We start from the raw sequence: 24349 nt of genomic DNA, 5'->3' as shown, positions 1-24349 counted from the left end.
AACATACCAAAGGGCATTTGTACAACAGACGGAACCTTTAAAATAAAAATGGAATCCATCGAATCATAAAAGATCGGCATCCAAAAGAGAGGAGTGAAGGAATAACTTTTACAGATAATGTTCTGGCCAAGAAAATTCCAGTTAATTTAGGAAACAACTGATTAAACAGTCTTCACACTTCTAGGAAAAATCTCACTTGCTAAAAATTTCAATATGTGAAGGTCTTCTAAAAAGCATTACAAAACATGTGTGATAACTTTGAGGAATAAAGAAAAATCTAAGGTTAAGAACTATTTTTAGAAAATGAAGAACTTGGAGGCAGAGCGATAGTGCAAGCATCTCAGTAGGGCATCTGCCTTACACGTGGCTAACCTAAGATAGATCAAGGTTCGATCCCCTGGTGTCCCATATGGCCCCCCAAGCCAGGAGTGATTTCTGAGTGCAGTGTCAGGAGTAACCCCTGAGCATCACCAGGTGTGGCCCAAAAACCAAAAAAAAAAAAAAAAAAAAAAAGAAGAAAAGAAAATGAAGAACTTGAAACTCAGAGGTATAACATATTATGCCTAGAGTTAAATGCCTGTTTTCTTTTCAAGAAATTTGTAGAGGCTAAGACCATCACCCTACATGAGGGTATCACTGTGTGGTCTAAAGAGATATCACCCTACATGAGTGTAAGATGACATCCAGCTATTAACTCCAAAACATCCAACTATTCCCCCATCTTCCACTTTCTTTTAAATCTCTCCTTTGATATGTAAAAGTCCACCTGACTCAATCTGCCCTGTCCCACCCTGGTGAATTCATTCTGGGATAATAAAGAAAAGTTAGTTTTGGCTTGGTACTGGCAGACAGGACAAGGAAGAAGCCACAAGAAGCCACTGACACCTTGACACTCCTGACTGGCTTGGTTTGTTTATTTATTTATTTTTAGGTCACATCTAGCAGTGCTCAGGGGTTACTTCCGGCTCTGCACTCAGAAATCACTCCTGGCAGGTTCAGGGGACCATATGGAATGCTGGAAATCGAACCCGGGTCCATCCTGGGTTTGCCATGTGCAAGGCAAACACCCTACTGCTGTGCTATTGCTCCATCCCCTGGCTTGGTATTTATTAAATTTGGCTGCTATCCTGCTTCTTCAGACCAGTTCACCTGGGGTTAGAGATACGGTGCCTGGGGTGATGTCACAACTCTGGGTTTTATTTTACACGAGGATGTCACCCTGCAGTCTACTGAAACTATCACCATACATGAGAGTGTCACTGTGTGGTCCGCTAAGGCCATCACCCTACACAAATGTGTCACTGACCAACAGCCCTGATGCCAGGATTGTGCTGCGAGCCTATTCAGAGTGAGATTTAACTGAAGTCGAAAGGAGTAGCCTGGACATCCTCACCACAGTGATACTGCTATTGCTCTTCCACAACCACTTTTTTCTGTTTCTTTCTTTGTTTTGTTTTCTTTTTGGGTCACAATCAGCTGTGTTCGGGATCACCTCAGGCAGGGACCAGGGGACCATATGGACAGGCAATTATACTGATATTTCTAAGAACTAAGAGAGTCGAGGAGTTACTTCAAGTAAAAGCAAAGAAACACACACTTTAAAAAAAAAAATCACAGAAACTGCAACATGCCTCCTCTAATATCAGATACACATATCCTAGCTCCAGTACTGAGGGGAAGAAGGCTCACAAAACCTTAAGCTTCCCTACTGGGCTGTTTTTGGTGCTGACATGTAGTCCCTGATTCCAGGTATCAAAAACTCTTTGAGATCATGCATAAAATAAGACTGTTTAAATGCAAGAATAATTTCTAAGATAATACAGCAAGTTTTATAAGGACCAAAATAAAATTCAAATAAAAATACTACTCCCCACAGTCCAAGCAAAAACAGCAATTCTCACCAGATCAATAGCGAACAGACTGTTGTCTTCCCAGATAGCCACGGAAATTGCTTCACCAGTAAGTATCAAGTTCTCTGCCAGCAATTCCAGAACTCGGATTATTACTTGTCTGCTACCTAGGATACAGGCAGGAGAACGGTGAGGAAAGAGAGTTGACCTCTGAGCACACGATGGAACATGATAATGGCCTTTCCCCTGTGAGTCACACTCCATAAATTTCCACTTCTCTACTTTATTGTTGTTTTCAATTTTTATAAAGAAATCAGGAAACTGAGGATTGGAGTGATAGCATAGTGGGTAGGGCATTTGCCTTGTATGCAGCTGATGTGGGTTCAAACCCTGGCATCTCATATGGTCTCCTGAGCCTTACAAGAGTGATTTCTGAGCACAGAAACAGGAGTAACCCTTGAATACCGCTGCTGGTGTGACTCAAAAACAAAAACAAATAAAATTGAGAAATCACAACCTACAACCCCTATGAAAGACATAGAATTATGGTATTATTTGACTGTTACTTATCAAAGGGGGTGAAAAATGAGAAATACTCAAGAAGAGAAAAGTGAAATCTAACTCTAAGTGTTGTGAGATCAACAAAAATGACCCTTCACACTCACAAGCGTGCATGGTAAAGCTCCCCCATCCCCGCAAGTTTAGGGGATGCATTTGAGCAACTGCTTTGGAATAAAAGGAGCTTAATCGCCACTACCAGTCAGCATCTTCTCCCACATAGGAGCTGACCAGAAAGTTAAGCCTGAAAAATGGGGCAACTCAGAGAATCCTTGTCTCTGACAGCTTGAACTGAAGAAACTTCAGGAAACTCTTATCAGGGCTGGAGTGACAAGACGACAACAGGGAGAGCATTTGCCTTGCATGTGGCTGACCCAGGTTTGAGCCTCTGTATCCTATATGGTTCTCTGAGCCACACCAGAAGTGATTCCCAAGCAAAGAGCCAGAAAGCACTGAGCATTGCTGGTGTGGCCCCAAAACAAACAATAACAAGACTAAAAAAAATCCACAACCCACACCCACACCCCATACTGTCAGAGCTGTGTATGTCTCAGCATAAACACTTTTCCTGAAGACAGAGAAAAGGACTCCTACCATCTTGATGTTCTGGGGCAGGGAGGTACCAGTTAAGGAAAGCCTTCCAGTCTCACAGACCAAAGGCCAGTTTCTAAATTTTCAGAGTGAAACAGCTTCAGTAAACAAGGGTCCAGATTCATTGTACAGTTAGAAGAGCTGGAGTGAACTCTCTTGGGACTTCCTTGTAGCTCTGAACAACTATCAATTATGCACTAATTTACCCCACAAAAGGGCAAGAGAACATTTAGAAACTTTTCTGTACCAAGACACGGCTTCATAATGATCAATCTGACTTTTTACAGCGTATTAAGGAAAGGTTAAATGCAGAATCATTACATCCAAAATCGTTCTTCTCTTTATCTCAAACAGACAAACATATTCTTTCTGCGGCAAAAGTTCATCTACCCCTCCTTTTTCGGCAGGAATAGGACGTGAACGAAGGTTGCACTTAGCACATGAATGAATGTGTCTTGCTCCGGTATTAGTATGTGAACAAATGTTTCTTGCCCCACTATTAATGCATGAATGTTTCTTATCCAAATATCAGTATCTGAATGAATATGTTTTATGTTCCATTAGTACATGAATGAATGTTTCTTGTCCCAGTATTAGTGCATGAAGGTTGCATACTCCAGTATTAGTACGTGAACGAATGTTTCTTGCCCTAGTATCAGTGCATGAATGAAAGTTTCTTGCACCAGTGTTAGCACACAGCTTCCCTCAGGATGAAGATCTGCATCTGCTCCAGCTAGCTGGCAACTTATCACTTGCAAAAAACAAAATATAGTACCAGGACGTAAAGAACCAATGAATAACAAGGGAGATACAGAGAGGTGAACACACAGAGCCAGAGACATTCTCCTGCCTATATCCCCAGACGAAAAGCAGGCCAGAAATCTCATCTTTTGGTCCAGAAGCTTCTCTCTCATGGAAATAAACACACAACTTTAGGTTGGAAATCCACCTCCCCTTTCTCTCTCTTCTTTGCTAAGGGCTGAAGGATCCACAGCAGTTTGGACTCAGAAGAACCAGTGGGCTCAGTTCCAGTTCTCAGCTGTCCGACTCTGGATGGATTTACTTCTAGGCCACTCTCCAGCTCAGTTCCCTCCTGTGCAAGAGCAGTGCTCACGCCAGGCAGAGGGAGAAAATGCAGGGAATGACACGCTAAGGCAGAGTTGGGGACACTAACCTCAGGCAGAAAGTCCGTCTCTACCAGGACTGACTGTGGCCAGGCTGGGGCATCACTGTCCCTCACTTCTTCTCCCCAAAACAACAACCTACATCCCAGTGCTTCAAGCCCCTGTGCCCAGCATGACTGAGAGAAAACATTAACTCCAAAATGTTTCAGAATGTTCATGGGGAGCTTTGAGTTTTAAGAAAGAGAAATGATTGGGGCCAGAGAGATAGCATGGAGGTAAGGCAATTGCCTTGCATGCAGAAGGTCGATGGTTCGAATCCCGGCATCCCATATGGTCCCCTGAACCTGCCAGGAGCGATTTCTGAGTGTAGAGCTAGGAGTAAGCCCTGAGCGCTGCCGGGTGTGACCCAAAATCCAGAGAAGAAGAAAAGAGAAAGGAAGGAGGGAGGGAGGGAGGGAGGGAAGGAGGGAGGGAGGGAGCGAGGGAGGGAGGGAGGGAGGGAGGGAGGGAGGGAGGGAGGGAGGGAGGGAGGAAGGGAGGAAGGAAGGAAGGAAGGAAGGAAGGAAGGAAGGAAGGAAGGAAGGAAGGAAGGAAGGAAGGAAGGAAGGAAGGAAGGAAGGAAGGAAGGAAGGAAGGGAGAAAGGGAGGGAGGAAGGAAGGAAGGAAGGAAGGAAGGAAGGAAGGAAGGAAGGAAGGAAGGAAGGAAGGAAGGAAGGAAGGAAGGAAGGAAGGAAGGAAGGAAGGAAGGAAGGAAGGGAAAGAAGGAAGGAAGGGAGGAAGGGAGGGAGGGAGGAAGGAAGGAAGGAAGGAAGGAAGGAAGGAAGGAAGGAAGGAAGGAAGGAAGGAAGGAAGGAAGGAAGGAAGGAAGGAAGAGAAACAAGAGAAAGAAGGAAGGAAGGAAGGAAGGAAGGAAGGAAGGAAGGAAGGAAGGAAGGAAGGAAGGAAGGAAGGAAGGAAGGAAGGAAGGAAGGAAGGAAGGAAGGAAGGAAGGAAGGAACAGGGGCACCAGTGGTGTTAAGAAAGGAAGAACTGGGCCCGGAGAGATAGCACAGCAGTGTTTGCCTTGCAAGCAGCCGATCCAGGACCAAAGGTGGTTGGTTCGAATCCCGGTGTCCCATATGGTCCCCCGTGCCTGCCAGGAGCTATTTCTGAGCAGACAGCCAGGAGTAAACCCTGAGCACCGCCGGGTGTGGCCCCCCCCCCAAAAAAAAAAGAAAGAAAGAAAGGAAGGAAGAACTAAATATCCAAGCCAGAGTCAACAACACTGAAATCATGAGACCCAAACTTTAACAACCAAAATTCAAAATGGGCCTGTAGTGCTGGCAGGCTCGGAGCCAGGGGTAAGTAGTATGGGACAGACTCCTGGAACATTGGTGGAGGGAGGTCAAACACTGGTACTGGGATTGGCCCTGGTACTGGGATTGGCCCGGAAACATTGTATGTCTGAAACTCAATTAAAAAGAACTTTGTGGGGCCAGAGAGATAGCACGGAAGTAAGGCATTTGCCTTTCATGCAGAAGGACGGTGGTTCAAATCCCGGCATCCCATATGGTCCCCTGTGTCTGCCAGGGGCAACTTCTGAGCATAGAGCCAGGAGTAACCCCTGAGCGCTGACGGGTGTGACCCAAAAACCAAAAAAAAAGAACTTTGTAAAAAATAAAAAATAAAAATAAATTAAAAAAAAAAAAAACTTTGTAAATCACAATTGTTTCAATAAAGTGATCATTCTTAAAGGAGTCAGATCGATAGCACAGTGGGCAGGGTGTTTGTCTTGCATGTGGCCAACCCAGGTTCAATCTCTGGCATCCCATATGGTCCCCCATATTCTGCCAGGAGTAACCCTGAGCTACGGGGTATAGCCCAAAAACCAAAAAAGAAAAAAGAAGAAAGAAATTCCTGCAACGGTTGGGTTTGAGTGTGACTTGTTTCCAACATTCAGAATCATGGGAGTGGAAAGATGGAACCAACAAGGGGTGCAAATCAAATAAGCTTCCAAAGGGCAAAGGTCAGAGCTTTGCTGCCCACTCACACCGGTTGCATTACTCTTTTTCAGTGCCCACATGGCATATGTCCCTATGCAAAAGGTGATGCCCAACCAGTGGTTCTATACACCTAGTGAATCCCGAGACAGTCAAAGTTTTCATCTCTTTTCTTTCTTTTTTGTTTTAAGGTCACACTGGCTATCAATGCTCAGGGCTTCCTTCCAAGCTCTCTGCCCAGGAATTACTCCTGCTGTTGCTTGGGGAACCCTATGGGATGCCAGTAATCAAACTGGGTCCAGCTGTGTGCAAGGCAATTGCATCTTCCAGCTGCGCTATTTCTCTGGTGTTGAGTTACACTTTATTTTACCTAAAAGAAAGATCACCCCTGGTTCCTTTGTATGTTTGTTTAAACTTGGAATTACCCCCAAACAGAAATTGTCTTACTTGTAAACCTGGGTGGGTCTGGCACAAGATTGCCTCAGCTATCCGTCCTTGCACTGGCCTTTCTGTCCCACCCAGGGGTGGTCTCTGGACTCAATAAAAGCAGCAGTTCTGGCAGACAGCTGGACAGAGATATGAGGTAGAAGACTGCCAGACTATATGTTTTTCACCCTCAGCCTGGTCTGGATTATTTCATGTGCAAACCTTATTCAGACTCGTTCACCTGGGGTTGGATACGGCACATGGGGTGATTTTACGCCCTGAGAATCCAAGTCTTTCAGACTTAGCTCCCTGCCACCCCACATTAAGTACAAACAGACTTGACAGGACCCGGTGGGCAGACAGGAAATAGGGCAGAGCCCCAGGACGCAGACTCGCAGAGTGACTCACCAGTCCGGAGCAGTGGGACGGCCGTCTCAAGGATGGAAATGCAGAACTGGGGGAGACTCAGCTGCTGCAGCTGCAGCCCCGGGGTGTCCTCTGCCTCTAGCTCAGGCAACTCCACACGTGTCACCTCCAAGGGGGAATGAACGGAGAGTCGGGAGTCCCCAGGAGCAACACCGCTGCCAACACTGGGGAGAAACACAGGGTAAGGTCACCAGCCACGCCCGTCCATACCCGCACAGCTCAATCCAGCCCAGCCACCCGTCCACACCAGTTGTGTGAACTGAGTTCTCACACACCAAGGAACGCACTTCTGGGACCCCAGGTCTGCTGTCCCGGAATGAGCTGCCCACCCAATCAGGCCTTCCCCATGGGAGGCTGGAAAAGTGGGAGCAGAGGGGGAGCCTCTCTTGGGACAGAACTTGTGACTCACTGGGCCACTCAAACCTGCCCAGTGTCGGTGGGGGTTCCGCTGGATGGGGCACACTCACGCTCACACTCACACTGGTTCAGTCCAGCTCACACTCATGCTCACACTCAGTCACACTCACACTCAGTCATGCTCACATGCACACTCACGGTCCACTCACACTCAGTCACACACTACTCATGCTAACATACTCAGTCATGTGCACTCACATTCATGTTCAGTCATGGTCACACTCACTTAGCGATGCTCACCCACAATCACACTCAGTCTTGCTTACGCTCATGCTTACACACAGGAATCCTACTCATGCTAACATGCTCCCTGTCACAATCACAGTCAAAAGCAGTCGTGCTCACACCCACACTCACACAAGAGCTGCGCTGCCATTTCCACCCTAATTTCCGGTCAGAACCAGCCACTCCAGGTCAGAGCTCGGGGTTGCTCCCAGCAGTGCTCAGGGGATGGATATATGGTGCAAGGGGCCAAACCCAAGGCCTAGCCTGGCTCAGCCTCACGTCAGCTCCTCTCCACAGGTCAGGGCTGATGGGCTACGAATGAGTCCCTGGGGCGAGGGGCCCACAGGCACTCCAGGAGGGGCACGGGCTTCGATCACCTGGACGAGCCGGCATCCCAGTCCTGGCCGTCCCCTCGGGGCCTCTGGCCTGGGCGGCCAAGCACCGATGGCCTCGGGCTGCTGCTGCGTGGAGATGGGCTCTGGGAGTGCGGGGCCGGTCTTGCCTCGTGGGAGTATGAGAGGGAGGAATTGTGTGACACGGTGTCTGTGGAAGGAAGCAGGAAGGGGCGTTAGGGGTGAGCTCACCAGTCACGTGACATTTCGGCATCGTCCTTAAAAATGCTTCAAGAACCCATAGTGAGCAGAGTCAGCAGCAGTGGACCGGCCCAGGCTAGGAGTCAGAATTAGGCCATGTCTCCAGTGAGTTCCACGCGGCACACAAGGCTCCCAGCTCGGAAGGTCATGTAGAACCTCCTGGGCTCCTTTACTCACATCAGCAGAAGAGCAGACCAGACCCCGCCAGGCCTCAGGCCCTCTGGGAAGCCTTTTCTCACACCTAGTGCCAAAGGTTCCCAATGTGAAGAGACCAGAGTGGTAGCACAGCTAGGATAGCGCTTGTCTTGCATGCAAGAGACATGGGTTCAATTCCAAGCACATCCCATAGGGTTCCCCCAAGCACCACCAGGAGCGATGATTGAGTATAGAACTAGGGTAACCCCCTGAGAACCACTGTGTGGCTCAAATACCACAAACACCAATGAAAAGAAACACAAAGTAAACCTAAGATACTCCCCGGTCTCAGCTTGTGCTCGCTTTGGGGAGCCTTCCCTTCCTCCACTCTCCACACCTCCCCTAGAAGCTTATTTCAGACCCTGACATATGTCACTCCTGGGTGCTGCCAGAGACCTTGACACACAACAAGCTCCTTGCCACCCAATTTCTTCCTCCAAGAAGCTTGGGACCGGCCTGTCCCAAGTAAGCCAGGAACCCATCCCCATTCCTACTCCTTCAAGCTCTTACCAGAGACACCCCTATTCCTATTTATTTCCTGTGCATTTCTCCCAAAGCATCAGCTTGTACTGGCCTGGTCCCTATCAGTTCTGTTCCCTACTATGGGACTCAGGGATCAAAATATAATTGTGTATGACAATGGAGTGAGAGCAACTGTGTTTGTCAACACAAGGGGCCCTGAGGCTCTCCGGATCAATGAATCACAGAATGCTTGGTTTTGGTTTTTTTTTTCTTTTTGTTGTACTTCGGGTTTTTTTTTTTTTTTTTTTTAACACAAAGAACAACATTCAGGGGTTATTCCTGGCTTTGTCCTCAGAAATCACTCCTGGCAATGCTTGGGGGACGATAGGGGATGCCAGAGATCGAACCCAGGTCAGCTGCATTAAAGGCAAATGCCCTCCCTGCTGTGCTATCACTCCAGCTCTCGACTGCTTGGTTTTAATAACAGGAGAGCAAACGCTGGCTCCTCCGAGATGCGGCTGTAATGAAGCCGATAATGTGGAATGTCCACGCCAAGCAGCACAGGACCCCATGAACCGTCATACAGAGAAGTGCTACAAAGCAGATGACAGACAGATGGTAGCAATCTCTCTCCACCTCGATTGCAGAGAAAAAGAGAGGCCGGTTCAGGGAAATAAGTCATAAGGCTCCGGACTCAGTACACCGGCCAGCCAGTAGGTGGCGTTTTCCCCTCTGAAATCACTGGTGAGCCTGGTCCTAGACCACAGTCCTGCCTGAGTACAAACTTTTTTGGTTTTGGTTCTATTTTTGTGTCACACCTGGCTGGCGGAGCTCAGGAGTTATTCCTGGCTCTGCGCTCACAAATCACTCCTGGCAGGATCGGGGGACCATAAGGGCTGTGACTGCAGTCCCACATGAATCTCAACCCAAATATTTCAAAGCAAGCAAATTATCCAGATAATCCCTGACCTGCTCCTACCTTTAGTCCTGCATCACCAGCTGGACTCAAAACCCTAATGCTGGCTGGGCACCATCCGTTTACTCAGAGCAAGAGAAACCAAACTCGCCCTTGCCCCCTCCAAATGGCAAAGCCCAAGACTCAAAAGGGCGAAGCACAGACTATGGATTTCCAAGGTGAGGCCTCTGCTGGGGACCAGACCGGGGCTGGAGGCCTCCAGGGAAGCGGCGTCCAGAAAACTTGCGAACCAGGTTCGGGGGCAGCTGTACCTTGTTTGCCGGAGAAGAAGCCGGGGTCTCGAAGGCAGGCGAGTCTTGTCCTTAGGGTGGCACAGAGCTGCTGCAAGCACGACACGGCCTGCAGGGCCAGGCCCTGCTTCCCAGCACCTGCCACAGCCACTCGCAGCAGGGACAGGAGGCTCTGAGACAGGAAAGAAAAGGGAGAGAGAGAAAAGAGAAAATGAGAGATAAACCCCGGATACAGGGATAAGCCACAAGCAGAGTTGGTAGACACAGGGCTAAAAGTCCGGCAAAGCTGCCAAATCCATGCCACACCAAAGAAACAGCCAGAGGCCATAACACAAAGAGAGCATTTGCCTTGCACGCAGTCAACCTGGGTTCAATCCCTAGCATCCCATATGGTCCCCTGAGCCTGCCAGGAGTGATTCCTGGGCACAGAGGCAGGAGGAATCCTGAGTACCGCTGAGTTTGGTCTAACAACAATCAAAAAACTAGAGCAAGTATACAGCGGAAAGGTGCTGGCCTTGCACACAGACAACACGAGTTTGATCTCCGGCATCCCATTGGGCCCCTAAGCCCTCTAGGATTGATTCCTTGACTGTAAAGCCAAGAGTGTAACCTTCTGAACACCACCAGGTGTGACCCAAAAACAAAAACAAAAAATTAAAATAAAACAGGAAGGAAGGAAGGAAGGAAGGAAGGAAGGAAGGAAGGAAGGAAGGAAGGAAGGAAGGAAGGAAGGAAGGAAGGAAGGAAGGAATAAAAAGATAGAAATAGAAATGTCTCCCCATTCAGGTCAGGGTTCCCAATCTTCAAGAATCACAATGATGAGCCCGGAGAGATAGCACAGCGGCGTTTGCCTTGCAAGCAGCCGATCCAGGACCAAAGGTGGTTGGTTTGAATCCCGGTGTCCCATATGGTCCCCCGTGCCTGCCAGGACCTATTTCTGAGCAGATAGCCAGGAGTAACACATGAGCAATGCCGGGTGTGGCCCAAAAACCAAAAAAAAAAAAAAAAGAATCACAATGAAGGCCAGAACAATAGCTCAGCGGATGCAGGGGTGGCGAATAGGATTTTTACCCTCACTCAAAATGGCAAAGTGCAATATGTGTTTAATATATTATTGTTAAAATTATATGCTTTTGTGTGTTTGTCTGTTTTGGAAGGTCACTGCGTGGTGTGGCTCTCTGGCTCTCACAGTTTAAAATTTTGGCTCTTTGTGTCGAACTTGTTCACCACCCCTGGGATAGAGCATGTGCCTTGCACACAGCCAACCCAGGACAGACCTGGGTTCAATCCCCAGGATCCCATATGGTCCCCAGAGCCTGTCAGGAGGGATTTCTGAGCACAGAGACAGGAGTAACTCCTAAGCACTGCTGGATAATACCCAATTCTCCCCAAAAGAGAATTTGCAATGAGGCATTCACCTCTCAAACAGCTGAAACCCCCACAGCGGGTCCACAGCCCACCCTCCCCTTGTGGTGAGCCAGAAATAGCAAGTGCAAGGCAATGACCCACAAGATGGTGGTCAGGGCGTGCAGGCAATAGGCAGGATGCCTTAGCTGCTAACTTTCTCCCCAAGGCCTCCAGCCAGGCATCATTTATCTCCTGCCCAACGTGCCCGATCCCCAGGTCAAGTGCAATGAGAGGAGAAGCAGACATACCTGGACAATCTTGGGCCGTTGCAGGAAAATCTCAGCAGGAAAATCCTGCATGATGACATCCTTCAGGAGTTCACAGGTATTCCAGATCAAAGTGTGGTTACTGCTTCTCAGAGAGCTAAAAAAAAATAAAGAAGAGACAGAATTTTCCTTGTAAAAAGAGGCTGAGACTAGTAACATCAAAACCCTTCATTCAGGGGCCACAGTGACAGCACAGGGGAAGAGCATTTGCCTTGCATGCAGACGACCTAAGTTCGATTCCCAAAGCACTGCCAGGAGTGATTTCTGAGCACAAATCCTTAGAAGAAACCCCTGAGCACCGATGAGTGTGGTCCCCAAACTAAAAACCAAACAACAAGAAACTCTTTTTCATGGCCCAGGCAAGTTTCCAGAGCTTTCCCCTCATCTGCAAAGAACCTAGACAGCGACTACACCCCTTCATGCTGGTCTGGGGACCCCCACTGGGCCACTGGACGGCCCTCTGGGCCAGGTACCACACAGTCCCCATCATGGTACATCCAAGAGACTACAGAGAGTCACCCAGGAATGCAAAGCGCATGGAATTCAGGGGGTCCATCAATTGGAGAAAACAACTGGGAGCAGAGAGTCAAATTCCAGGAACCTGCTTAGTCGCTTACTGCTCTTTAGTTAAATCAGGCTAGGACCCCCCCTAGAATCCAGAGGGCTCCCCTCAATCTCTTGACAATATTCTCCCTCCCAGGCATCTGGGAGGCAACTGCTGCATCCCAAGAAGTCAAGGCCCTTGTCCCAGCTCAGTGGCATTCAGTACACTGACGCCTCAGAAGGTGGACAGCAGAAACCAGCTATTCCTTCTTGGGGGACCAAACAAGTGGAGGGGCCCCAGGCCACAGGTCTGCCCAGGACAAGCTGCTTGTTTCAAGCCAGAGGGAATCTGATGCTCTCAAAACTATTCAGTCTTGCCAACTCTTCTTCCCTCCAAATTACCGCCCGGGAAGGGGAGCTCATTTTCTTGGACGGTCAGTGACTGAAACCAGAATTTCATCCCAGAGCTGATGTGAAGACTAAAGGGCTCACGGCAAACAGATGCACCAGTCAGTCATGTTTGGGGGGGCATAAGTGACTGGTGCCATAGGGACACTGGACAGGCATTCTCCCTCCACCCCACACCCTATCATCATCCTCCTCTGTCTTCAACTATAGTCTCTGCTCAGAGCCCGAGATAAGAGCACGGGGGAAGAGGTTTGCCTTGCATGTATGTAGCCAACCCTGATTCGATCTTGAGCACCCCACAAGGTCCCCCAACCACCACCAGGAATGATGTCAGAATGCAGAGTCAGGAATAACCTGAACACTGTCGGGTGGATCCAAAAAACAAATCCCTCCAAAATTGTCATCTGCTCAAAAAACTTTTAGCTTATTTTTCTTCCCTGTTAACCAAAGACTTAAGCAGAGGCCAGCAACAGTGACTCCAGGGATACTCAAAATTCCAGCAACAAAGTCTGAAATGGACCGAGTGTCCCAAGTGAAAACAGAGCTACCCCCCTCGCCGGGATCCGAAATGGTGAAAACAATCCACCAATTCCTCAATTCCCTGTCCCGCCTTCCTTGGCATTTTTTTCTTGTCTTTTTTTTTTTTCTCTTCCTTTTCTAGTTTTTTGGGCCAAAGCCTGCGGTGCTCAGGGGTTACACCTGGCTGAGTTCAGAAATCGCTCCTGGCAAGCTAGGGGTACAGGGGTACAGGGAACCTTATGGGATGCTGGAGATCGAACCTGAGTGGCCGTTTACAAGCCCTCTCTGCTGAGCTCTCACTCTGGCCCAAGTCCCAACGTTCTTAGCTACCTCCTACCAGCCGAAATGCTTCCTAGTGGCTAGATGTGACCCCATTGCTGACTGTCCCCCAAGTCCTAACCTTTCATTGGAGGCGAGCACGTGTCTGTCAGTCGTGGTCAGGGGCAGCCACGGGAACACGGAGAACTTCCAGCTCCTTCCAGTCTGACCGGCTGTGAAAGGAATGGCAGGAATTAAGGCATCCAGGGACAGAGGGGAGCCCTGGCAGTCCCCCAATAAAGGCGCAGGCTAACACGGCTGGGAGGACGCCAGAGCAGTGGGGCCAGCAGCTGATTCGTCCTCCCAGAAAACCAAAATCCTCTTTTGACCAACCACTGCTCACAGACTTGCACAAAAGAAGCACCCTGTGTCAGACTCAAAGCACTAAGTGACTGTCACAGGTATCGTTTTCTCTGGGACCCTGCACTGTCTGGAAGAGATTTTTAAATATTACAGAAGGGGAAACAGCATTTGTTTTGGAGTTTTTTTTTTTTTAAGTTTTGTTTATTTATATTGGTTTGGGGACCACACTCAGCAGTGCTCAGGGGTTACTCCTGGCTCTGCGCTTAGCAATCACTCCTGGCAGGATTGGGGGACTATATAAAATGCTGAGGATTGAACCCAAGTCCATCCTGGGTCTACTGCATGCAAGGCAAATGCCCTACTGCTGTTCTTCACTCCAGCCCCAGAAATAGGATTTGGAGATCTCTAGTGACAGAAATTTATTTTTTTAAACATATTTATTTAAACACCATTTAAAGCCCCAGAAATAGGATTTGGAGATCTCTAGTGACAGAAATTTATTTATTTATTTTATTTATTTATTTATTTATTTTGGTTTTTTGGGCCACACCCATTTGATGCTCAGGGGTTACTCCTGGCTAAGCACTCAGAAATTGCCCCTGGCTTGGAGGGACCATATGGGACGCTGGGGGATAGAACCGAGGTCGTGATCTTTCCTTGGCTAGCGCTTGCAAGGCAGACACCTTACCTCTAGCACCACCTCGCCGGCCCCAGAAATTTATTTTTTTAAATATCTTTATTTAAAATAAACTTTATTTACAAACATGACTGTAGTTGGATTTCAGTCACAAAGAAATTTAGGATAAAAAAAAAAAAAAAACATAGTGATGAGGCCAGAGTATTAGCACAGTGGGGAGGGCATTTGCCTTGCAGTCAACCAGGTTTTGATCCTGGTATCCCACAGAGTCCCCCAAGCCTGCCAGGAGTGATTTCTGAGCTCAGAGCCTGAACATTGCCATGCAGGTACAGCCCTAAAAACCAAATAAATAAATACATGCATACATAAAGACACACCCACAGCTCAGCCAGGCTGTTTCCCAGCAGCTCCTAATAAATGCCTGGAGCCCAACCTTGGGGCAGCACATTCTAGGTATCCAGGAAGCTGCTCCATCACCCCACAGCAAAGACCCAGGAACCAGAGCAAAAGTCTCCAAAGGGAGACAGGGTGCTAAGCATGGTTCTAGCTGCCTACTAGACTCTGCCTACGACAGTACTGGCATTCTGAGCCTTCATCAGCAAAGGGTCACGGAGCTCAGTCCCAGAGAACCAGTGAGGGGTTGACCCTACCCCTGGCCCCCAGGACAGAGCCGTGCTGAGCAGAGGCGCCCCAGGAGGTTGACTATGAGGCACCTGTGCCCACATGATCAGCTCCCATGGGAACAAACCCCAAGCACAGGTGGGCAGGAGACAGGAAACAGGACCTGGGGGAGGTTCCAGAAAGAGAAACTCCACATAAGAAGTCTTTCCTCAGCCGGGAGAAATAGCAAAGCAGTAGGGCATTTGCTTTGCATGCAGCTGACCTGGGATGGTCTCCCAAGCCTCCCAGGAGTGATATCTGAGTGCAGAGTAAGGAGTAGCCCCTGAGCACCGCCAGGTGTGGCCCGAAACCCCCCCCCGCTCAAAATCTTTCCTCACTGGATCAGGGGCCAGTGATGTGGAGACGGATGAAAAGGCCACGAGGGTTCAAGAGAGCACCCGGACATGGGACAGAACCTTCGGGGCGCTGAGACGGGCTGACGCTGCTTCCCACAGCCTGGCTGTGCCCATCAAGGGACTTGCTCAAATGCCACCGAATGAACCTAGTCACTGAGCACTTAAGACCCAGCCAGAGGGGATCAGATCACAGGCTTTAAGACTACCAGCACAGACACTGTAGCTTCCAGGTGACCTGCCCACTCAGACACACCGGCTGGTCGGGGTGGCTCCTCCATCCGTGGGAGACGACCTTGCTCCTGGGGAAAATATCCGGGTACAGCTCTATGAGGCTGGGGCAAGTCTGCAAAGAAAAATGCGGATAAGTGAGTCGTGACTGATGCAAGGACTGTTTGTTTTCTCTGGACTTTGAGTCCCTGTAAAGTCAGGATGAAACATGCATTGGAACAGAGGGATAAATGATGTAGCCAGGCCAGCCCTAGTCCAGGAAGGCCAGGAATTTCCAATGGGGTTTCTCTCCTCCACTGCGCTTAGCAACTATTTAGCTAGAAACATCCACAATGTATGAATATCATGGATCAGTAACAACGTGTTCATTCTAGGATTCTATGTTTCTACCCCCTAATTAATTCTCATATTCTCTCTCTCTCTCTCCTCCCCATCTGTCTCTCCCTTCCCCTGATAACAATGTATTCATTCTGATTCTAAGTCTCTATCCCCTAATTCATTCTCTCTCTCCTCTCTCTCCTCTCTCTCTCTTTCTTTCTCCTCTCTCTCTCCTCTCTCCTCTCTCTCTCTCTCTCTCTCTCTCTCTCTCTCTCTCTCTCTCTCTCTCTCTCTCTCTCTCTCTCTCTCTCTCTCACTCAAGGAGTCTAAGTCTCTACCCCCTAATTAATTCTCTCTCTCTCCTCTCCCCAGTAACAACATATTCATTCAAGGATTGTAAGTCTCTACCCCCTAATTTATAGATTCATGCTTCCCTTCTCCTCTCTTCTCCCCTCTCCCTCTCTCTCACAATTACAAAATTCCTGCTCTCTTCAATTTTCATTAATATCATTCCTAAAATTCTTGAAAAGACCTAAGGTGCAATTCCACCTTTTCAAAGCACTGACCATCTCCTATGACGTGTGATGACGTCTGCCTTTCCATGGCAATAGAAATGAGAATGAGAGGAAGGTGGAAGGAGAACTGCCTTGTTCCTGTAGCTGGAACTAGAGGCAGAGGTCACTGAGAAGAACCCTCTGCATCTCTAACCTACCCTGCAAGGTCCATCACCTTCAATACTCACCATTAAGATAAGCAGAACAGTATGTGCTCTGCTATGGCTCAGAGAAAGGCCACTGATAGACAGTGAGCCACCAATATGCAACCATGCAACCAAAGCCTGGAGTCTGGCAGCTGCTACTGCTGATCTCAACAGATCAAGAAAGACCCAGGAGGAGGTTGGACATTTTTCCCAGTCGGTCACAGACAGACCATACACATTTGTTTTCCTTCCAGTCCGTGGAAATGCCTCCCAGAGCAATTTTCAGTTTCACTGAATACACTATGGGGAGTATTTTCAAAACACAGGAAGAAGACGACAGTAGCTACTGATTGCAGGCATCATACACATTAATCCCTGCACACTGCACAGCCACAGTTTCTCTGTATCTTCAAGTGTTCCAGAAAAGGAGATTCCTTCTAGGGGTGCCAGTTCAAGGAGAAGAAAAACACACCAGGACCGGGATATGAGATCTGTGTCTCCACCTGTGCTACTGACTAGCAAATCTTTCTGTGCTGCTGTCTACAAAAAGGATTCTCTGAACTTATAAAGCCCTATTAAGATAAAAGACAGCAAATTGCAGTTAATGAAGTGTATCTTGTAGCTGCTGGAGACATAGCACAGTGGTAGGGCGTTTGCCTTGCGTGCAGTCCCCAGGAGGGACCTGAGATTCGATTCCTGGCATCTCATATGGTCCCCCAAGCCTGCCAGGAGTGATTTCTGAGGGCAGAGCCAGGAGGAACCCCTGAGCACCCCTAGTGTGGCCCAAAATCAAAAATGAAAAATAAGTTTCTTGAACTTACTAAGCATTCAATGCTTAGTGAAAATGTGTTGCAACTGTCCAAGAAATAAGCCAAACTAGCCCCACAGATGAATGGTCAAAGGCATTTCTTCAGGCCCCCTTGAGCAGAAGCACACTTGTCCTGGGAACAGCAAGAAAGGGCTGATGTCAGGGCCAGACTCATGGCCCTTAAAACAGGCAGGAGGTTGTGATGGTTTAGTTTCTAGGGGGTTTTTTGTGTGTTCAAAATCTAAAGGTTCTTTACTTTGGCAGTAAATACTTACGACCAATATATTTTTGCTTTGATGGGAAGCCTCTAGTTTTTCGTTTTCTTTTTTGGGGGTTTGTTTTACTTTTGGTTTTTTTTTTGTTTAGTTTGGTTTTGGGTGGTTTGAGCCACACGCAGCCGAGCTCAGGGCAGGGCTTCCTCTGAACTCTGAGCTCAGGGATCACTCATGGTGGAACTCAGGGATCCTATAAACATGCCTGTGTAGCTAATCACCTTGAGCACACACCCTTTTTTAACACCCAGAGCACACACTCTGCTTTCCATAATCCCCTTACCTTATCTTCCCTAAACACAAAAGTACACACCCTGTTTTAATCCCCTCACATACTACGTGATAGGCTGACAGAGTCCATACTCTACTCTGCCCTAATTTAAATATCCCTTTCCCACCTACAATAAACTGAGTTACTCTCCCAAAGTAGCTGGTGGAAGCTTCTTTGTGAGTGATCTCCTTGCCTGAGATACGACCTCACCAGAAACTTCTACATCTTGAGATCTGACGTCACTAAGCATCATTTATGCCAGATGTTGATGTAATGACAGTTAGACTTGGACATGCCCCTTAGCTAGCCCCACCACAATGATGACAGTTGAACCTGGACACACCACCTGGGCATGCACTCTGTCATGCTAGTATAAAAAGAAAAATTTCAGCCACTGGAGGGAGGCCCAGGGTAGTGACCAGAGCAGTGTCTGCTGGTCCGTAGGAGCTCGTAGATAAAGCATCAGCAAGATGCTGCCTGCTTTGTATCTATCCCTCTATCTCTCTCTCTTGAACCTGGGTCTCCGCTGGCCAGTGAATTTCCATCTCTCTCCAGGCCTCAGGTTCCAGATGGGAATAAAGAAAAGATACTTGGTTTCTACATCATCCCTCAGACCCAGGCAGGCAGACACTACAAATTGGTATCCCTGAGTGGACAGGATGCCCCACCCAGCAAGCTGGGCCCACAGGCCCCTGCAGAGTGAAGCCCTACAGCCCTAGCATCCTTGAACCCTTGCAGCCAAGCAGCAGCCTAGCAGCGGGCAGACTTGCAGCTTATTGCAGTAGCGTGCAGATGCCTGGAAACCTTGCAACTTACCCCCAGTATCTACAGCTTGAAAAATGGCGGCGATTCTGCAAAATTCTACAAAAATGAGGACTTAACCCAGGTCAGCCACGTGCAAGGTAAAGGCCTGAGGTAAAGGCCTGACACAATGTCCTCTTGCTCAGGCCCCAGAAAGCAACAAGCTGATGTCATCAAATTACCTGTCGGAGTGGCATGGTAGGAGGCAGCAGACAGCTCGGGCACATCTGGAGGGAGGATGAAGAGCCCATCCAGGATCCCGTCGATCTCAGCTTGAAGATCTGATGACACGTTACCTCGAAGCTTCGCCAGGAACTCGACAGCACCGACATCAACCAAATGCTGCACAGCGGGCGGGTACTGAAAAGAATGAATGTCGGAGAATGACTGAAGTGCAAATCTTTCTCGCTAGGAAGCAGAAAGGTCTGTTTGCTCTATATGCGATGCCAGTTTCCTTTCAAAGATAAAGTCTGTACTGATCTACACTAAAGGTGGTTTTCCACCTTTACATCTGTGAACAAGTAAAAGAAAACAGGATAATATTTCACAGTCCACTGATGCCAAAATTAAAAAAATAAAAAAACACAAGTTATGCTAAAAGTATTTTATTTATATTAATTATATTTATAAATTACCTTATATTTATACATTATATAATTATATTTATTCATATTTACTTTGAGAATACACTGTATTCAAAGGTTAACTCCACAAAACCTAAAAACCCCATCAAAAATGGGAAGAGGAAATGAACAGATGCTTCTCTGAGGAAGACCAACAGATGGTCAAAAGACAAATTAAAAAATGCTCATCATCACTTCTCATTAGGGAAATCCAAATCAAGACAACAGTGAGGGCCGGGAAGGTGGCGCTTGAAGTAAGGTGTTTGCCTTGCAAGCACTAGCATAGGATGGACCACGGTTCAATCCCGTGGTGTCCCATATGGTCCCCCAAACCAGGAGCGATTTCTGAGCGCATAGCCAAGAGTTTTTGGGTGTGACCCAAAAACAAAAACAAACAAGACAACAATGAGATAGCATCTTACATGGTGAGGACAGCACATATCAAAAATACTGGGAATGGGGGCCGGAGAGATAGCATGGAGGTAAGGCGTTTGCCTTGCATGCAGAAGGACGGTGGTTCGAATCACAGCAATCCATATGGTCCCCAAGCCTTGTTGTGTATGTAAACATTTTTATGGGATTATTATGTTACTGACTCTACTCTGATTGTGCCCTACCCTAGGGTATGACCTAACATTCTATTCCCACCCTAGGATGGTACCCGATTCTGCTCCCACCATTGGGTGGTACCTGATTCTGGGGCATAAAAGCAAGGGTCTGTGGAAGGTGAAGGGCTTTTTTCCTGGGACCTATTCTTAGGCCTTTTGGCTTCTGCCTCTTCACAGAATAAAGAGCTGTTTTCTTTGGAAGCCTGATTGCCTGTTGGCTTTCTTCCCACCACATTCACCTCAGAACCGCCGGCTGAACAGGGTAATAGACGTGTGGTTCGAGCTGGAGGAGAAAGGCCTCATCCTCCATACCTCCTTCAGTCAACCTCATCAGGGGCTGATTTGCAACAAGCCTTCCAGGAGCAATTTCTGAGTGTAGAGCCAGGAGTAACCCCTGAGCACTGCTGGGTGTGACCCAAAAACAAAAACAAACAAACAAACAAAAAATACTGGGAACAATCTCTATTAGCGAGGATGTGGTGAGAAAGAAACTCTTATCCACTGCTGGTGGGAATGCTGCCTGGTCCAACCCCTATGGAAAACAGTATGGAAGGTTCTTATTAAACTCAAAATTGAGCTGCCATATGACCCAGCATTTCCTCTTTTGGGTATCTATCCCCAGGACAGAAAAACATTCATCCAAAATGTATGCACACCACTACTCATTGTAGCACTCAGTACAATAGCTAAGATTTGGAATCAACCTAGATGCCCAACAACAGATGAGTGGATCATAAAGATGTGGTACAAATGTACAATAGAAAACTGCATAGCTATAAAGAATGATGCCATCATGCAATTTGCAGCAACATGGATGAAACTGAAAGACATTATGTTAAAGGGAATAAGTCAGAAGAAGGATAAATACAAAATCATAACATTTAAATATGGTATTTAGAATAACAGCATGAAGAAAGGCGATGGTCTAAATCTTGAGCACCCTTGGCCCCAGAGTATAACGAGAAGGAAAGAAACTGAGCAGAGGAGAAACAAAATATGAAAGGATGAAGGCCAGGGACCAAGCAGGCTCAGATGCACTGATGGAGGAAGACAAAAAGGACAGAGATAAATTCCAAACCAAAAAAGAGCAATGGAATCAAGAGACCCAAACTCTTAATCATCTAAACTTTAAAAGGGCCTGTTACACAAGACTGGGGACAGAGGGTGGTGGTTGGGATACACTGTGGGAACATGATGGAGGGAGGTGGATTCTGGTGGTGGGATTGGCCCTAATTCATTGCATATCTGAAACGCAACTATGAAGAACTTTGTAAATCACAATGGTTTCGATAAAATAAAATTTAAAAAAGAATATTATGCATTGCTATCAATAATACTATGAGTCAGGAGTACCATATGTTAAACAGCAACAACTTATTTTCTTTCTTTTTCCCTTTTTCTTTTTTGGAGAATTTCCAGGGAGGGCCCAGGGGTATATCTGGTGAGGTCCTGGCAGTTCTGAAGTACCAGGGCCACATCCAGGCATGCTGGAGTGCTTCCAGAGTTATACACATGGAGCACAGAGCTGGGGTCCAGGGGCAGGGCAGTATCAAGAACTGGACCCAAGGGCTGAAGAGTTACATCATACTCATTCACTGTGCTCCTCCTACACTGGCCCAAGAACAATGACAGTCAGAGACAGATGGCAGAGTTCTGCCTACTGACCTATGTGATTCAGACACTGGCCCAAATCAACAGTCCAAGAGAACACACACACACACACACACACACACACACACACGTAAAACATGTGACAAACAAGAGCAGACACCACACAATCAAAACATATAATACTGAGGCCCAGTGGGAAGCCGCAGGGTTTAAGACACTTGTTTCCCATACAGCCAATGTACTTCCAATCCCCAGAGCACTCCCAGAAGCAAACTCTGAGCACAGAGCCAGGAGTAGTCTCTGAGCACTGTTGGTTGTGAGTAAAAAAGCTGCCCCCCCAAAAAAAAAACAGCAGGCCCCTTAGAGGTACACAGAAGACCATATGGTTTTAGAAAGGGATACAGGGTAAGCTGTCCACAACGCAAGCACTGTAATCGTTGCTCTAGCTCTCCGACCTACACAAACTATTTACTGAAGCTGTCCATTAAAAAATGTTTGCCTTTTGCAAATACAAACAGAGCCAGAGAAAAAAGCACAACAGGTAGGGCTTTCGCTTTGCATGCGGCCAATCAAGAATAAATAGAAACACATCCCATGAAATACTTTATAAAAGAAGAATAAAAAAAAAAAAAGTACAGCATTAAGCCCTACTTGAACTGACTGTGGGGATCACTTCTCCCCACAGGCATGCAATTCTCAGAGATTAAATACTGGCATTCCATATATGATTTCCAGAGCCTGCCAAGAGTAATTTCTCAGCACAGAGCCAGGAGTAACACCTGAGCGCCACCAACAAGTGTGGCTCAAAAACCAAAAAACAGAAAAAGTTTTCCCATTCATGGGAAAGCTTTAAAGTCCCTTATGATAACATTTAACCCAAAGGGAAGGAAATCAAGTTTCATATTAAAATCCCAAACAAGTCTAGGACCAAACCAACAGCTCAATGGAATGAGCCCTTACATTCCACCTGGAGGAGGCCTGGCTTGATCTGAGAGCCGTTGCAAGGGAGTGACCCCAGCCCTGAGGGTGTCCCAAAACCCAACTAATATACTGTATCAAAGAACACCACACTCCAAAGCTGGAGAGAAAACAGAGAAGGGAGGGCAGGCAGGACACTGACTGAGCCTACCAGGAACCCAGCAGGTTCGATCCCCATTCCAGGAATGATGCCTGAGCACCACCTGTGGGAGGGGTGTGGCACCAAGAAAGCAAAACCACCTGCTGCTCCCAGCAGCTCTGGCCGGAGGAGACAGGACAGACACTGAGCCAAGGGGTGTCCCTGGGCACCCCCCGCTGCCCCTTGGGGGCTGTGGCTTGGAGCTTTGGGAGCACTTTGGGAGAGGGTAGGAGGGGGGGCGCTACCTTCACCAGCCGGGCGAGCAGGCCCAGCACCTCGGGCTGCAGCGGGACTGTGGGGAAGTTGAACCAACGCAGCAGATTCACGAAGAGCAGCTTCTCCTGCACCAGGTCGGCGCAGCTCACCAAACAGTGCTCCACCTTGCTCAGGATGCTCCGGAGCGCGCGCTCCCGGATCTCCGCCAGCGGGTGGCCTGGGGGGCAAGCAGGGGATTTGGGGGGGAAGCTCAGCAAATGCCCGGGGACCCCCCAACACCGCCACAGAGGCTCAGCACGTCCCCAGGGGACCCCCCAACCCAGCCCCGGTGCAAACGTCAAGGGTGATGCGCGCCATCGCTGCTGCAGGCCGCGGGGCTGCCAGTTCCACTGGGGTCCCCTAGGGGCTGCTGGGCGGAGCCAGGGCGCGATGAAGGGGGGTCGCCAGGGCACGCGACGCGGCAGGAGACCCCCCGCGGAGCTTTACCGAGCTTCGCGATGAGCCCCGGGACCACCATCCCGAGCCCCGCTCCAGCAGCCGCCGGAGAATCAAACCGCCGCGCCGCCGCGTCCGCTCCCACTCAGCGTCCCCCTGGAAACTCCGCCCAAGCCACCGAAGGTTCCGCCCCGTATGGGGCACAGTCCCCCGCCGGTGAGACTCTCTCGGTGGCCCGTCCCAGGGATGCGCGTTGTCGCCGGAGATGACCCTCTGCGTTTGATTCCTTAGACGGCGGACTGCGGCTAGAAAAGGAAAGAAGAAAAGCGGCCAGAAGGATTTGGAGACGGACCTGTTGTGCGGTGCACCTCGGGAGTTGTAGTTCGCACAGCGCGGCGCTGCTCCCAGACTCACTTTTGTCTGGTTCTTCTGCCCCGCTTCCCAGCCAGTGGAGGGGTTTGGGGGTTTGGGGTTCATTCAATCCGGCGGCGCGCAGCTGAGCTCTCTCTGCTCCCCATTTACTCGTTGGGAATGTAGAGTCGTGCCTGCTCCCCCTTTTGTTGGAATCCCTATCCCGTCGTCACTGAATTGCTGTGCTGGCTGTTGTTTTTGTTTGTTTTAATTTGGGTTTTTTTTTGGGGGGGGGGGGATGTTTCTTATTTTTTATTTTTAGGGGTTGTTTTTAGATTGTTTTGTTTTGGGGGGGTTGTTTTGTTTTGTTTTGGGGTCACACCCGGCGGCGCTCAGGGGTTCCTCCTGGCTCTGCACTCAGAAATCGCTTCTGGCAGGCTTGGGGGGATTATATGGGTGATGGGGATCGAACCCTGGTCCGTCCCGGATTAGCCGCCTGCAAGGCAAATGCCCTGCTACTG

At 48.4% G+C, this 24349-nt stretch overlaps 1 protein-coding gene across 1 annotated transcript in view; it reads right to left on the bottom strand.

The window, feature by feature from the left end:
- The window catches only part of RTTN (rotatin), a 117646-nt gene extending 94247 nt beyond the window's left edge, over nt 1-23399 (bottom strand). Inside the window, exons 1-10 of the mRNA XM_049781666.1 lie at nt 23375-23399; nt 23072-23259; nt 19050-19227; nt 15723-15812; nt 13596-13686; nt 11708-11822; nt 10074-10224; nt 7974-8139; nt 6937-7118; nt 1902-2017 (exon numbers count right to left, since the gene is read on the bottom strand). Of these exons, the coding sequence (XP_049637623.1) occupies nt 1902-2017; nt 6937-7118; nt 7974-8139; nt 10074-10224; nt 11708-11822; nt 13596-13686; nt 15723-15812; nt 19050-19227; nt 23072-23259; nt 23375-23399 (1302 nt within the window). The remainder of the gene's footprint in view (nt 1-1901; nt 2018-6936; nt 7119-7973; nt 8140-10073; nt 10225-11707; nt 11823-13595; nt 13687-15722; nt 15813-19049; nt 19228-23071; nt 23260-23374) is intronic.
- Nucleotides 23400-24349: the final 950 nt, after the last annotated feature.

The sequence above is a fragment of the Suncus etruscus genome, chromosome 10, assembly GCF_024139225.1.
Source record: "Suncus etruscus isolate mSunEtr1 chromosome 10, mSunEtr1.pri.cur, whole genome shotgun sequence".
Classification (NCBI taxonomy): domain Eukaryota; kingdom Metazoa; phylum Chordata; class Mammalia; order Eulipotyphla; family Soricidae; genus Suncus; species Suncus etruscus.
Note: the sequence above shows the minus strand (reverse complement) of the source record. Positions and strands in the feature narration are given on the sequence as shown.